This window comes from Rhinolophus ferrumequinum, chromosome 6 (assembly GCF_004115265.2).
Source record: "Rhinolophus ferrumequinum isolate MPI-CBG mRhiFer1 chromosome 6, mRhiFer1_v1.p, whole genome shotgun sequence".
NCBI classification, from domain to species: domain Eukaryota; kingdom Metazoa; phylum Chordata; class Mammalia; order Chiroptera; family Rhinolophidae; genus Rhinolophus; species Rhinolophus ferrumequinum.
Genome location: NC_046289.1, coordinates 9,798,897 through 9,815,614, shown reverse-complemented (window position 1 = coordinate 9,815,614; position 16,718 = coordinate 9,798,897). Strand labels below are relative to the sequence as shown.

The 16,718-nt window shown below is 54.4% G+C and overlaps 1 protein-coding gene across 3 annotated transcripts in view; it reads right to left on the bottom strand.

Moving 5' to 3' along the window:
• The window catches only part of ITPK1 (inositol-tetrakisphosphate 1-kinase), a 151,240-nt gene that overhangs the window by 55,022 nt on the left and 79,500 nt on the right, over nucleotides 1-16,718 (bottom strand). For 2 of the 3 annotated variants that reach the window (XM_033108368.1, XM_033108369.1), the window contains exon 4: nucleotides 8,361-8,486. In XM_033108368.1, the coding sequence (XP_032964259.1) occupies nucleotides 8,361-8,486 (126 nt within the window). Of the gene's footprint in view, nucleotides 1-8,360; nucleotides 8,487-10,848; nucleotides 11,095-16,718 lie in introns of those variants that run through there. The other variant, XM_033108367.1, reaches the window with a different exon arrangement.

Below are 16,718 nucleotides of genomic sequence, written 5' to 3'. Positions count from 1 at the left end.
GACTTGCTGAATGAATGACATAATAATTATTTGATGAATGATCTCACAGATCAATGGAGAAACTGGGAGGTGTGGGTCAGGTCAGGAGTGGGGAGCCAGGGGGCGTGGGAGGCCCGAGGCGGGGGTCGGGGGGGCACAGGACCCTGTCAGCACGGGCTGTGCGGGGAGGGGCTCAGAGAAGGCCCTTGTGCCTGGCGCTGTGCATCCCTGGGGACCGAGGTCAGCAGAGGCCCAGCACGTGGCTACCTGGGCAGCTTTCCTCTTGGCCAGTAAGAGGCTTTGTGATTTATGACACGAGGTCAAAGGAAGCCACACAGGACTTTATCGTGGGCACGGAGCCCACATGGGCAGCATGGAAACAAATTAGGATACATGGTCCCAACACAAGGCAGGAGAAGAAATGGAAGAGGGTGACATTTCTGCCGCAGGTGTTACTGAAGAACCCAGGAGACAACAGACCTCTGGTCAGAGACCCCGATCTCCAAAACCCAGGTGCTCTGCCTGATGAGCTCCGTGCCCACGCTCTGAAAACAGGAGCGGCTTTACAGACCTAGTGCTGCTCTGCTCCGAGAAATGCAGGGGGTCTGAGCGAGAGCAAATTTGCCCCCCAGGGGACATTCAGCAGCATCTGGAGACATTTTTGGTTGTCATAAGGGGCGGGGGTGCTACCGGCATCCAGTGGGTGGAGCTGCAGAACTTCCCACTATGCACAGGACAGCCCCCCCACAATACAGAATTCTCTGGCCCAAAATGTCAACAGTGCCAGGGATAAGGAACGCTGAAATAATAAATGCAGAAATTCTTTCTAAAACGTTGGGAAAATGTATTATTAATAAGCATTAGTGTTAAAACCTAACATACCTCAAACCCTACGCTGTAAAACACTGACTGTACACACACACACACACACACACACACACACACACACACACACACACGGGCCCCAGCCAGTGTGCTGGGTCAGAGCTTAGGCTTCTGGGGAGGCTGTCCCCTCCCCCGACACACACCACCCAGTGCTGTGCAAAGTCCAGCTCTGCTCCAGGCTGGTAACAGGGTCATAAAGTCGCGGGTCTGCCTGGGGGGCCAGCCTTCCTCTCCACACAGGAAAAGGCCCTAAGACTGCTAATGGCACTAAATGGCACCAACACCCCGGGGCAGAAGGAACAGTTCCCAGCCACTGCCTGCCTGGCCTGGGCACACAATGGACAGATTGTGTGCCATCTCCTCCATGGGAGGGAGTGGCCTTGTGACTGCGGGCTGCAGTCATTCAGAGGCTGACCTCATGGCCACCCCAGGACAGGGTCTATCCTCTGGGGCCAGGGCCACCAGATATGCCCAGCTCTGCCTCCTCTGGCATTAGCCGGTGAACATTTCATCACGTGGCCCCAGCTATGTCAGAGGCAACCCCAGATGGTGACCTTTTCCTCAGATGACCCTGAATCACTGGCCCTCGCCCCCCCCCCCCAGGGGTCTATCAACTGCCAGCCAAAGACCCCTGAGGCCTATTTGAAAAAAGCACGAGCAGAGTTCTGACTGAGTGAACCCACACAAAGTGACTTAACTTCCTTGGCCCTTAGTTTCCTCGCCCGAAAAATGGGGAAGTAATTCCATCTTCTCAGGGACAGACAAAAACACCAAGTCAGATAAGACACGTGGAGTGTCCAAACCAGAGGGTCACCTGGGGCATACTCAGGAAACAGTGGCCTCTCCACGGCTCCATGGTGACCACCTGTATTCTTCGCCGGCACCAGGGTTCTTACACTGACCCCACCAAGCAGGAGGCCCACACGCTGCCAGGCTCTGCCCTCAAAAGGAACAGAAACTCACGTAACTTCTGATAGATTTAGATGTTATCTTCCTAATCAGATTAGAAGACCTAGGACAACAAAAACTTTTGTTTCCTCTACTTGCGCTCCATCCCTACCTTCACAATACAGAGCCTGTGCTGGTGGACCGTGGCTCAATAAACATCTGAGGTTGACAGGGCTTGATTCCGTGCAGCTGGGAAATCATTTCCGAGCCCCGGGACCTGGAGCAAAGTGGAGTGGTGGCCTGGGAGGTGATCCCCACTGCTCACAGCAACTGCCTTTTGAGCGACATACCACTGCTCTCAATGCCACCATCGTACGCTGCCATCCTGGCATGTTCCTTGTGGGGCAGGCGGGGTGAGCAAGGCCCAGGTGGGTCAGCTGGTGACAGGTGAAGCCTGGCACAGCGCCCAGGACCCAATACCCACTCGGACCTGCCTCGTAAGCTAAAATCACTCCGCTCCCCTGTCACAGAGCACAGATCCCATTTGGGGACACTTTCATAATCGCCGCCTCATTGACTCCAATTACAACGAAGAACTCTCAAGTTGGCTGGGAGCGACAGCCACAGACAAGACTGCTAGAGCAGGACTACTGGTGTGGTATGATAATAATAATACACTGACATAACTGAGTGGTCACAAGTGCTACACCTGGGCCGAGGGCTTTACCCGTCATCACCACTAAAAGGCAAGTGGCGACAGCTTACACACACTTGGTCCGAGCACTGTTCTAAGGGCGACGTGAGTGTTCATTCGGTTCATCCCCACAACAACCCCGCGGGGCAGTTTAATTATCTGCTTCATTTTTTTAGAAGAAAGAAAAGAGCCCTGTGCAGCTGCTGTAAAATTGTTCCCTTGTGCGGCTCCCTGGCCTGCAGGCAGGTCCTACTCCCCCAATGCTCTGAGGCAGCCACGGCCTTCGGGATCCGTGTGGCCACTGAAATGTGGGAGTCCGGGGCACGGGGCACTTTGGGGCAGAAACTAAGAGCCAGAACAAGCTTCACTGCGTTTTCTTCCCTTTGTCACAATGACCGGTCAGCCTGGGCTACTCAAGGTTGATTCAACGCTGTTTCCTTTCGGGTAAAACAATGACAAAGAACCGGCAGGCAAAGTGTGCGTTTTCTGCCTCCCATAAAGAGCGTCCGACCCAGCTCCATTTCGTACAGTCAGACGGCTGAGAGGAACCCGTGAGGTGAGTGGGCGTTGTCCTGCGTGGGCCTTTGTACGCCAGGCCCAGGCTACTCAGAGGCTGGCCTGTCACCGCTGAGAGGGGGCGCTCAGGACCACGGGGCACTGCAGTGCCTCCAGTGGCACGAGTGCCCTTTGCATCTTAGAAACTGCCAGGCTCCAGTGACTGTGGTGTCCTCAGGGCTCAGAGTTCATCTTGCACTGGAGACTCCCCCACCAAGCAGGGCCTCTCTCATTCCAATCAAATCTGATCTTATCACCACCACCCCCACCCCCACCCCCAGCCTACAGGATGAAGTCCAAGCTCCACAGCGGGGTATGAAAAAGCCCTCTCTCCAGCCTTATCGTCCTGCCGTTCGCGACACAGAGCCAGGCCACACGCACCCAACAGGCAGCGCTGTGGCCTCCTGAGCCCTCCTGGCGGCCTCCCGCTCATGCCTGCTCCCCGCGCCCGCTGGAGCCACTCCGCCCCTCCAGGGACCAGCAACCACAATGCTCTTTCACACCACAGACACGCAGGCCCAATTCCTACGCACCAGGCACCAATGAGGCCATGGGGATACCAGGTGGGCTTGAAGCAGATGCAATCCCCACCCCTGGGAGCGAACCCCTAAATGGAGAGCCGGGCAGTAGCAACCAATAAACAATTACGACCTTGCAAAAGGAAGAAGGGAAAAGTGCAGCGTTATGAGGGTGTAGGTGGGGGGTATGACCTTAGATAATCAGGGAGACATCCCTGAGGAAGCGTATGTGAGCTCAGAGCTGGGGTGGGAATGCAATTCCAAGCAAGGGAATGGCTTGTGCAAAGGCGTGGAGGTGGGCAAGAGCTCAGAGCTTGAGGAGGTGCAGTGGGAGGGCCAGCATAGCAAGGAAGGGGTGGGTGGGACACGGTGAGGCTGGGAGAAAGGTGGGGGCCAGACTGTGCAGCCCCCACAGGCCATGTTAGAGATTCCATTCTTGATTATCACGGCAACGAGAGGGCACCTACAGGTTTTAAGCCAAGATGTGTGCGTTTCTCCTAACTCATCACTCTGGGGCTCTGAGGACAGCTCCTGGTGTCCCTCTCGGCCTCCGCTGGGCCAGGAGCTCCCGTGGATGCTACTCAGGAAACTGTGTGCCATTGCGGAGGAAGTGCCCTGTGTTCAGACTAGGGGTCCAGTGACCACTTGGGGGATACTTGATAACCTTCCAGCTAATCAACATGGGGAGAAGAGGTGACAGTTCAGACTCAAACATTCCCTTCAAAGCTTATTTGGGAGAACCCCAGGAAGATCCACCCAGACCGTTCCACACGCCTCATGGGACACAGTCACTGAAGCCTGCTGGGCAATTCTGGAGCTGGAAGGGGCAGCAGAAGGGGGCCACCCCTGCCCACACCTCACAGGAGGCCTTGGATACCACAGTGAGACGATTCGTGTTGTTCCCAAGGAAGCAGCTTAAGAGGCCAGGAGACCCCTGAGCCCCGGGACAGGGACCTTCCCACTGCCCCAGCCGCACGGGCCCACATGAGCACAGCGCCCGAGGGACCACTGCCCAGGTCTGTTCATTGATAACTGCATCTCAGGCAGAGCCATGGCGGCACCAGGCTGCTAGCTCCACATGAACTTGGCACAGAAAAAAAACTGAATCATCCCGATGGTTCCCCTAGCCAAGACCTTGAGGCCAGTATTAAAAAAAATAATAATTTAAAAAGGTTAGGGGTGATTTCTGTGACAACCAGCCACGCCCACACCCTCCCACCTATCCAGAAGGGCGGCCAGAATAAAAGCTTAACTTCTGAGAATTCCAATCCATCCTGGGGCCCTGGAGGCTTCATGGGGCGAAGGCTGGGGGGCAGAGTGCTTTAGGGCTGTCGGAAACTCATCTATCTCACCCCACCCCCAAACCGCTTCCCCAGGGGCCTGAACATGGCCTCTGGAAAAGGCCCTTTCAGCTAAGCCCCTTCTGGGGCAAACCACACAACAAAATGCAGAAAGGCCAGCTTTGCAAACCCAAGCCCTGGGCGCTGCTCCCCACCTCTGAAACCGACTTTCCTCAGCCTCTGCCCTCCCTATGCCCCTCCTAAGCCAACGCCTCCTTGCGAATGTCTCAAAAATATTATCACAGGAATCTGAAAACAACATGTGATCAAGGTCAAGTGTCAGCCCACCTGGGCTGGCCCCGACTTGACTCCCCTATCTTAGGTAGAAGGGAGTGACAGGTCGACGGTGCCTGGGGGGAAGACAGCCTGCGGGCTGGGCCGCCTCTTCCCTGGCGACTTCCCTTCCTCACCAGGCGACTCTGGTCCTTCTCTACACCAGCCCCCGCCGGTCTCCTCTCTTCCTGGGGCCTCTGGAAAGTGCAGGCTGTCACCCTTTTCCCCAAAGGATTGTTCTTTTCACAAAGGAGGAAACGTCCCAGCCTTATCAGATATCCGGCTTCATGCAGAACAGACTGCAGTGAAAATTTATCCCAGAAATCCCAAGGCTGGAAGGTTATCCTGAGGTCACTCCAGTCAACTGAGGACTGGCTTGGGGAGGTGTGCCTTGGGTGGGACAGACTCTAGGGACCCAGCCAAGACCTCTGGGGGAAAAGCACCCAGTGGCTGAAACCCTTACAAGGTATGATCAAAAAATACGGTGAATGTTTACGGTGAAAACTTATTACAGTAAAAGACATATTGCCATTAATCCCCCTCAAAATGCATCCCCTCACTTCAAACACGCTTATCCCAGAGCTCTTGCCACTTTCTGAAGCAGTTCTGGAAGTTTTCTTTCATGAGTGTCTTCAGTTGCGCTGCTATGGCTGCCTCGATGCCCTAAATCCATTCAAAATGTTTACCTTTCATGGTCATTTTGACTTTGGGGAAGAGCCAGAAGTTGCAGGGTACCAAATCAGATGAGTAAGGTGGATGAGGACACATCATAATGTTTTTCTTTGACAAAAATTGCTGTACCAAAAGTGATGTGTGACACGGAGACTTTCCTTTGTGATCAGAAAATACGGTGAAGGCTGCTGCCGAGTGCCATCCAACAGAAAGGCAGGGATCTTCAATATGGGAAGTGGCACGTCCTACCTTAGTAACAGTGTGTGACAGGTTTCAATTTGTTCTGTGCAGTCAGTCGGGTGTGAGCTACGGTTGAGAGAAGGTGTGTTTTAAAGTGTGCCGTAAATCACCCTCCATCATGACAACACTCCGTGTCACACATCACTTCTGGTACGGCAATTTCTGTCAAATAAAATCATTACAGTGTGTCCTCATCCACCTTATTCACTGGATCTGGCATCGTGCGACTTCTGGTTCTTCCCCAAAGTCAAAATGATTCAGGACCTCGAGGCAGCCACAACAGCACAACTAAAGACACTCACGAAAGAGGACTTCCAGAACTGCTTCAGAAAGTGGCAAGAATGATGGGACAAGTGCGTTCGAAACGAGGGGGAGTATTTTGAGTTGGATTAATGGCAATGTGTCTTTTACTATAATAAATTTTTAAAATTTAAACATTCACCGTATTGTTTGATCAGACCTCGTATGCTATACGTCCCCATATCCCCCTGACATGTTCTCTCTGTGACCTTTTCTGTCAAGACCAGGAACACAGGGGACCTCGTTCCTCTTTACTGTTCAGTGATCACCTGCCCTGCGCTGTGAGCTCTTTGTGTGTGTGTGTGTGTGTGTGTGTGTGTGTGTGTGTGTGTTTGGGGGGAGGAGGGCATGGCAGTCATGGAGGGTAGTTGTTCCCTAAGTCCCAGCGCACAGGGCTGGCTGGGGGCTGTAGTCCTTTATCTCAGAGGATAGTAGGAACACAAGCAATAATGGCGGCCATACCGGAAGTCGTCAGAGCAGGAGCGACTGAAAGCACTCAGCAAACATTAGGCACGTTAACGTACCAGAACACTCCTCCTCAAAGCAATGTGCCCACCCTGAGAAGGAGGAACAATCAGCATGCCCATTTTACAGAAGAGGAAGCTAAGGCTCAGGGAGGTCATGTGATCAAATGGCATGGACCTCCTACTAACTCCTCACTGGGGCCAGAGCACGGTGTGAAGCACTTCATGGGCATCGTGTCCCTTATTCCTCGCAACGTTGCGTGAGGATTTCCCGGCACTAACACCATTTTTACAGTAAGAAAACCAAGGCTAGGTGAGGTCACAGAGGAGCCCGCACACGCCTCTTTCCCCATGGCTTCCAGCCCCCGGGAGACACTCAGGCTGCTGGCAAGGCAAAGGTGCTGGAGGGCACCACACGGGGACAGCACACCCTCCTCCAGGCAGAGGCCTTAAGTGCATCTGGGGCCACGTGCACATGGAAGTGGGAATCAGTGGCAGAGTCCGCCAGGGAGGAGGGGGAGCCACGGGGGAGAGAGGGAGGCTGAGGTCACAGTCCCTGAACACAGGGGAGGAAAAAAAAAGTTGTCAGGAGGAGGGCTACTGTGTGGCACTGACAGTCCCCTTTGTCCTGATCAAGAAAGACAGGAGGTCAGGTCCCTAATTATCACACCCTGAAAAGTGCTGGCTCAAGCGTCCCCTCCCACGAGGGAGGCCCTCTAGTTCAGTTGCATTTTCACTGATAATATGATCTTGTTTTTCATGACCACGGAGCCACTTTCCAGGGGAATGAATCACATTCTTGTCCACAACAGAGAAAACACAGGGCAAGTAGGTGGTGGCCAAGGCCACGTCTCCCAAGGCGGCGGGAGGGTCACCATGGGGTCATGACCCAGGCCGCAGGGGAAACGGTGCAGGGAGGAGCGAATGGGCCCATGCTCAGAGATGGGGGTCGAGGTAATGGGCACAGACAGGGGTTCTCCACCGAGGCAGGACTCGGGGGCCCAATGTAGCTGTTCCAATTCAAAAGACCTCAAGGGCCCCTTTCTGCAAGCGTGGCAAGAGGTTCCACCCCTTGTGCCAAGTCAGAACCACTGGCTGTGGCTGTGTGTGTGCATGTGTGTGTGTGCATGTGTGTGTGCGTGTGCACGTGTGTGCATGTGTGCAGGTGTGTGTGCATGTGTGTGCATGTGTGTGTGCATGTGTGTGCATGTGTGCAGGTGTGTGTGTGCATGCGCACACGTGCGTGCAGGTGTGTGTGCACGTGTGTGCATGTGCACGTGTGTGTGAATGAGTATGCATGTGTGTGCGCACACGCTGAGAATGTAAGCCCCCATCCGGACTCGGCAGTGCCCTGAGGAGTAAATCATGTCTATAAAGGTAGAGGGCGGGGTGTGCCAAGTATGCCCTGGTTCAATCCCATTTCACACCCAGCGAGATGGAGGCCCTGGCAGGGCGGTGCCTGGCCTGGCAGAGCCACTGCTGTGGAGTGCACAGCCAGAAACGCACAGAGCCATTCCCAGGCCTTCCCTCCTCACTGCCCTCACTCACTCACCTGGAACCTGTGCACCAGCTCCAGGGACTGGCTGTCGTTCTGGTCGGCTTCGAGGATGACATCGGTCAGCTTGTGGATGATGACATCCAGGGGGCCCTGCTCCTCGATTGGCTGGCTAAGATTCAGCTGTGAGTGGGGAGGACACAGAGAAGAACTTCAGCACCTGCGCCCACTGTCCCATTCTATCCCCCACCCCGCATGTCCCTGGAGCACTGAGAGAGGGGGCAGGACAACTGGAACTCACGGGACATAGACAGGACACACGAGATGAGCCCGCTAAGATCCTAGAACTCCACCAGGTCAGACCCCGTGTTTGTACCTCGTCCCCAGGCCCTTGGGGTACAGAAGACACATACACGAAATCAAGGTGACCAAGTACCTACAGGTCAGGCGAGCACTGCTGTGAAATCGCTTTACAGAGAAAGCATTTACTGAACACATATGTCCAACAACCTGCATTTTTCAGGAAAGGAAAGCAGGGCTCGATGAGGTGAAGTCACACGGCCAGATCTGTACTGAGATCCAAGAGGACACTCCGCGAAACCACACAAAAGTCTCAGCAAAGCTGTGAGCTCCATGAACTTGGGAGCTGCTGCTTTGAGAGGCCAGCAGCTTGTACCTCACACTGAAGTTGGGGCTTATCACACTGAAACAGTGAAGGAGCAAGGGCTGCCTGGGATCGGTGAGGCACCGTTCACCCTGCTCCACTAGCAATGAACGTGTTTATTTTTTCAAGAGCACAAGGTTAGGAAGATCGGGCCCCCAGGGAGCCAGAGCTGCTGGCTGACAGTCGGCACCACCTGACCCCCAGGCAGGAGCACCTGCCAACAGCCAGGGCAGCCTGACACCACGCTTCCTGACCGCCAGATGTCTGCCGCCCGGCACGCGGCCACCACCACCTGCAAGGCCAGGTCTTTTGGAGGCAGCGGGCGCCAGCCTGGCACCTGGCTGACCCCCCAGATGGCCTCAATAGAGGCCAGATGAGGCCACCAGCCCCACCCACAAGTGGGACTCCCTCCGGGATTCAAGGCTGACTGGTTCAAAGTTGTTAGTAAAGAAATCACAATGACAGCTACGAACGATAGCTCTAGGAGGCACCATGCTAAAAAGTTAACGTGCATTTTTTTCATTTTATTTTGGTTATCCAACCAAGCGATGAGAAGTGATTTCACAGATGAGGAGGTCATCCCTGCTAACGACGTCGGAAACCGGCCAAAGGTCTCATGGTGAGAAAGCGGTGGAGGTGGAATGCAAACCCAGATACGAAGCTGTGCTTGTCATTCAGTGCCCCCATCCCGGATGCCCATGCCCTGGGAAGCTGTCTGTCCTCTAGAGCCACAACCACCTGCCTTGTCCTCTGGCTTTTGACGGAATGTGGCCAACTGGAGGCGCCAGCAGAAGATGGGAGAGAGCAGGAGAGAACGCTGGGAGTTTGCTAACCGTCCTCACACCCCCGCCACACTACTGGCAGCAGCCAGGCCCCCTCTCCCAGGCCACTGCTGTTTCTAGGGCTCCCGTACCACCCTCTCTCTTTGTCACCTGAGGCCTGGGATGGCGACAGCTCGCCACTCCCGGGTACCTCACCACCTCCTGCTGCTCCTGTGACCCTGCCCAGACCTTGTCACCCTTCCTTATTTAAACTGTTTTTCAGTTAAACCTTCAGAATGTACCAGCTCTTTCCTGCTGATATCCTTCACTCCTCTTTTGTATTGTCTGCCAGGAAAGATGGTAAGGGATCTCCCCTATTAAAAAAATAATAAATCCATGGACCTCACAATAAGAAAATAATGATGATTTCCCTCCCCATGGTGACTAGCCTGTATGCAAAACAAAACAAAAGGCAGACCAGCTGAGAAGGCGACCACCTCTTCTAGGGCTCCTGGACAGGGAAGGAAAGCAGCACTTGTACTCACAACAAGCCCAGGAGCTGGGGATGGATGATATCTCACTTTCAATCCCACTTTCGCAGACCAGGACACCAAAAGCCCAGAGGGGGAAATGACCAGGCAAGGCCACACAGCTAGAAAATGGCCTCGCTGGGGCTTGGACAGACGCCAACCACAACACCCATCGGCTCAGCCCCCCAGCCAAGCGGCCAGATGCCCTGGGGCTGTGCAAAAGCCCAGCTCATCATCCCCTGTGCCTCAGTGTCCCCTTCAATCACAACAGGAAACTGCAAGGGACTTTCTCGTTCTGTTTGTGGATTCGGCATTACATTCCCGTCCAACTCCACTTCCCAGAAAGAAGCAGAATTTGGAAGAAGGTAGAAAAGCTGGTAAGAAATGGTAATACAGGCAAAGAACGGCAAATTCTCAAAAGGTGCCACAGACACAAACCCACTTTTGCTGTACCCTGGGGTTCCACAAACAAGAGGCCAATACTTTCAGACCAAGATAGAAGACCGAGAGGAAGAGCGTCAGGCCACAGGAGCGGTGCTGGGCAGTGCACCCTGGGGCGGGGCACAAACTCCATCACCGTCAGCACACACATCTCCAAAGAGCGCCGTCCAGGTGTCCCGTGGCGTCCCAGTGGGTCTGGGGAAGGAGGTGGCAGAGGAGATGCCCCTGCCTTTTCCTTGCCTGGCATCAGCCGCGGTCCGTAGACCTGACAACCATGGGCTGTTTGGAAAATAAGCTCTCCGTGTTCCTGGCTGCTCCACTGAAGGTAAACAGTTGAGTCCTGGAAGCCGGCCACCTTCCTTTGTGTATTTTCCAAGCATTTTTATGCCAGTATAACCCTTCCACAGTAACAGCAACTTGGGACACACATCAGGCCTGATCTGGTCCCCGCTCGGCCATCTCTCACTGCTCCACCTTCGCTGAGGCCCTAAGTGGAGCTGTCGGTATCTCCAAAAGGCTCTCCAGCACAGCTCTTCCTCAGGGCGAGACAAGCCTCGATCCCCCTGCTAATGCCTCCCGGGGGCTTCAGTCTCTCCCCACGGGCTGGGAAGGAGGAGACGGGCTTCTCTGTCAGGAGGGGCCTCAGGCAGGCTCTAGGAGCACCATGGGGAGCAGGCTGGCCCCTGAGAACCCAGGAAACCTCAGGAGGGTCCTGCAGGGGGCCTAGCGGGGGGACACCATAAGGGGACCCTCAGGGAGGATGCCCCAGAGGAGGGACGCTTAAAGGGAGACACTCCTCAAAGGAGGGGACCGTTGGGAGGGAATGGGGGTGGGGCGACACACCTCAGAGCCTTTCTTGCCCAGATGGGGTGGGAATAGGGGCTCAGGCGGAAGTGAACTCATTTCAATTGTGTCATTTTGTTTTTCTGACCACTCTGCCCCCAGTAAAAGGAACTTTCCCGGGGACTTGCTGTTCTATTCCATGGAAGGATTCTAACTGGTCCCCCTCAGCGAGTAACAAGGTGTCTCAATGAAAGGGCCGCCCGCTGTGGCCAGCAGCGGTCTACAGGAACCTCGCTTCCAAGTCACGCCATTCTGGGCGGCCAATGCTGGATGCTGTCTGTGCAGCGCTCAGAGCACAGAAACCAGAGAAACAAGGGCCCACTGTTCCCTCAGCGACTAAGCAGCAAGGCTGACTAGAGGTGGGGGAGGGCCGGGAGGAGCTGAAACAAAGGCCTGCAAACCCCAGCGGCCCCAAAGTCACCTCTAACTTTGAAATGGGCAACCCAACGATGCCCAGGCCGGGAGCCAAGGCAAGCCAGGTTCTGACTCCCTTCCCCACCACCTGGTGGAGGGAGGACAGGCAGAGCAGATGCCTGGAAACCCATCGCAGCTCAGCTGCTCCTGGGCTGGAGCAGGCTGGGTTATGATACAGAGGGACTTGGTCAGGGTCCAGTGCTGTGCCTCAGTTTCCCTGTTCACACAGTGAGGATGCTGGTAGGTTTGCCCTGCCCCCACAGCACCATTTTGGTGGGTTAGAACATTCCGTTTACGGATGTGGCACAGGGTGGACATTCGGCCCACGCAGGGCTCTGAGCTCAGGACAATGCTTCCGCTTGCACCCTCAATAACTGGACAAGCACCTCCGGGGTGCCGGGCAGGGACAGCCCTGCCCTCTCCTCTCAGGCAGCCGTATGAGCATGTCTGTTCACTCTGGAAGCAGACTCGGGCGAGGAACGCAGCCACATGCTGTGCCGGATCCTACAGGAGGATGTGCCCCTCTGCCTGGAACGACCCCCTCCTGCTCCATCCCCCAGGGACCCTGTCCATACACTGAGCCCTTACTTGTTTTTCAAGTCCCAACTTAAAAGTTCAATCCTTTTTCAGTCTTCTCAACTCACCCCACCCCACGCAGGAAGAATCAGGGGCTCCCTGGTCTCTCCCATATCCCCAGGATCCTTTGCATATCCCCCAAGATTGTACCATAACTTCCGATTATGAAGTTATTTCTTTAATGCTGACTCGTCTACAAGACCTCGGGATCCCCAATGACCAGGGCTGAAGCCTGGCATCGCCAGGACCTAGAACACCGGCTCCCAAGGTGAGACGTGGCAAATGTGTGTTAAATGCAACGGATGCTTTAAAGAACAAAGTGAATCTTGCAGACCAACTAGAAGGGAAGTTCTGCGAAGCGGGGTGACCTTCTTGCTCCGCGGGTTAGAAACAGCCTCCTGGAGGAGGAGGTGTCTAGGCCAAGCCATGGAGGACGGAGAGGGAAGAATGGCACCTCCAGAGATGTGTGGGGAAGGAAGGTGTGATCCAGGGAGAGGGGCAGCTGCAGGGACACAGAATTCGTCGGCATCACGTACTCCTTGTATTTGTCAATTCCAAATGGCTTGGGTGCCACAGGCTACCACCTCTGCAGAAAAGGGCTTGTCCTATAGCACTGACCCCTGACTGGCGTCTGGGCACGGGTGGCCTGTGACGGGCCCTCTCTCATGCCTCCTCTGCAGGCAGGCAGCAGAGGACCCAACAGAAGAAAACAAGGCCTTAGGGAGCCAGACACCTTCCACGAGCGGGCTTCCGTGTGGTATGAACAACTCACACATCCTCAGTGTGTTAAGCCAGAACTTGGGTGGTATATGGAATAGCTGTTAGGTCACCGTGGCTAACACCGTCCCCAAAGCGGAGAAGGGGGTGGGGCGAGGCCAGGGTGAGCAGCGATGAGATCAAAGGCAGAGGAGCCCCTAGGCTGTACTTCCAGCTCTCCCTTCCCTCTCAAACTTCCACACGGTTCCCTGGCATGATCAATAACCAGCTAGATATCAAAGACACGGAAAACCATCCCTGGGGCTTCTCAGAGAGCCTGGGGACTCAGGAAAACTGACGCCCACCCCCACGTCGGGGGCTGCTCATCCTCTCTGGATGAAAAGCCAAAGTATTACATGACTGCAGAGGCCACGGGCTGTGGGAAACAATCTACACCTCCCTGAACAGCCCAACAAGCTGCAACTGTCTTCTCGGCTCTGTAGGCTGCAAGAGAAGCCAGCGTGGGAGTCAGGCAGGTGCAGAGCCCGGCCTGTGTGCTCTCCACCCTCTCAGTTTCAATCCTACTAGCACTAGCGCTCACCTCTCGCACACTCGCTCTGTGCCGGGCTCCGTTCTCAACACTTTACACATGTTAACTCATTGAATTCTCACAACAGCCTGACATGGGGACCCAGGAGAGAGGCACGAGGGTTAAATAACCAGCCATGGTCTCACGGCTTCTAATCTACTCTTAACAGGATCCAGCCAACGAGTACAGTTGTCAAATAACCACCCCTTGGAATTTCCTGGGTGATGGGAGCGGCTGTTGTTCTATCGAGTGAGGCAAAGCTTGGTGGGCTCCCGGATGGGGACTGGTCACCAGAAAGACCAAGCCATGATCAGAAGGTTTCAGTCCCACCCCCATTCTCCAGGAAGGGGAGAGGGGCTGGAAATCAAGTTCACTGACGGATCATGCCTATGTGATGAAACCGCCATAAAAATCCCAAAGGTACAGGGTTCGGGGAGCTTCTGGGTTGGGGAACACATGGAGGTAAGTGGCTCGCTGCGAGACAGCACGGACGCTCTGCGCCCTTTCGCACCTTCTCATACCCTTTTCTAATAAACTGGTGAACAGTAAGTGAACTGTTAGGTTCCTGAGTTCTGTGAGCCGCTCTAGCAAATTAATCGAACTGGAGGAAACCCTCCCATTTTCAGCTGGTTGCTCAGCAGTTCAAGTGTGATCTGGACTTGAGATTGGCGGGGGGTTGGGGGAGGCAGTGCTGTGGGACTGAGCCTTTAACCTGTGGCATCTAACGCTACCTCCAGGTAGGTAGCGTCAGAACTGCGTTACACTGTGGGACACCCAGCTGGCATCACAGAATTGCCTGGTATGAGGAAAACTCCCACACATCTGGTGCCAGAGGTGTTGAGTGTGTGAAAGCGAGAGTAAAGGAGAAACACAGGAGGTGTGTTTTTCCTACTTAATCATGCACTCGATAAACGTCAGCTATTCTATTTCCTTATTCTTACCCTTCACATTACTGACCAGCGGAAATGTCCCTGACTTCCGTCAGTAAGAGCTCAAGCACAGGCCCGAAATTGAATTTTGCAAAGCTCGGCCACTTGCACTGGCTCATATTAGACCCCTCGAAGTGTTTACTGCCACAATAAAATTCACTGTCGTTGTTAATGATGATTAACATTTATAAAACTCTCACTGGGCCACACACTAAGCTAACAAGCGCTTAGCGCGTGAGGGGCAGATGAAGACACTGAGTCACAGGGAGGCTGAGGAACTTTTCCAAGGTCATAGTTACAGCTGCGTGGGAACCCAGGTCTCTCTCCTGCCAATGCCAGGCAATTAATCTCTACACCAAAAGGTGTCCTGGGTGCCTGGGGCTTTCCTTCCATCCCCTTCCCTCTCAATTCACACCCCGGAGTGCTGTGTTTTCAGCTGGGACTTCAAATGGAAGTCACGAGATCAGAAGTTTGGTCTCAACCAAGGTCCAGACCAAACAGCTCAGATGTAAGGCAAGTGGCATGGGTCTGATTTATTCCCTGCACTCTCCACAGATCTGAGGATCGGGGACAGAACTGCCACCTCCAATGTTTAAAGGCTTTGCCACGGGCCGGCCAGGTGGCTCAGGCGGTTGGAGCTCCATGCTCCTAATGCCGAAGGCTGCTGGTTCGATTCCCACATGGGGCAGTGGGCTCTCAACCACAAGGTTGCCGGTTCGACTCCCACAAGGGATGGTGGGCTGCGCCCTCCACAACTAAGATTGAGAGGACAACAACTTGACTTGGAAAAAGCCCTGGAAGTACACACTGTTCCCCAATAAAGTCCTGTTCCCCTTCCCCAATAAAATCTTTAAAAAAAAAAAAAAAAAAAAGGCTTTGCCACACAGAAGCAGGCCTCTCTTGAAGGAAAAGTTGGGTCTGGCACCTCATGGACGGACTTCGAAAGGGAGCCTGGCCTCGGAGAATGCAGCATCATCGTGTGCTTTTCGGTGGGGCTGGTTTCAAAAGATGGCTTAGGCAAAGCAGGCGGAAGGCCTTTCCCTGGCAAGCACAACTCTCACTACCAAGGGACCTCAAAGTGACCCTCTGAGAGGTCAGGAGCTAGAGGTCACGTGCGGCTGGCCCCCCTCCCCCCACAGCCGCTGCCCCAGGCGGGGAAGGGGAGCTGTCACCAATGCTCCTCCACTCAATTCTCCAGTTTCTTAGTAACCGGTGTCCAATTACCGGGTTAATGAGAAGAAACAGCAATCTGGGCGGAAGAGTAGATAACCTTTCTCCCCTGGAGGATAAGGGGCCAAGTGGACTAAATGGTCTCACGATGAAGGTACTTTGCAGCTCCCAAGTTCTGGGAACTTGCAAGCTGAATTTATTTCAAAGAGCCAGAGAAGTTACACCCACTCAGCAAGTACGGCTCCTTAAGAACAGGCTTCACCCTGAATTCTCAAGAGCTAAGAAAGCCCTGGCCTGTGTCCAGTGCTAGGGAGCCAGATTCAAGAGCAGATTAAAAGGATAAACACGTCCGTGCCCCTTGACCTAGTAAGCCCACTCCTGGGATGCTGGGACTAAGGAAAAAACTCAACAGGCAGAAACCACTCCCGACCCAGAGAGACTCACTAAGGCCATATAAACAAAGGAGAAGACGCAGAGTACACATCCCAAAACAGGGGACTGGCTAAGCCATGACGGGCATATCCACGCCAGGGGATATTAAAGAGCTACTGGGATGACCCAAAGCGGTCCAGCAGAGACAGGAGTGGGTGCATGTATCACAACCATGTGACACCATATTTGACACCATGTGGACAACGCTGGAAAGGAAACGCAAACCTGATAGTGGGAGGATTCTGGGCATAGTAGTCACTACGGGTATAGCAGCACCTTTCAGGACACATGGCGGTACTGTACTTCCTGATTCCCTTGCTACTGGGAGTGCCCACGTGACTCGTTCTGGCCAATGAGCTGTGAGAGACGG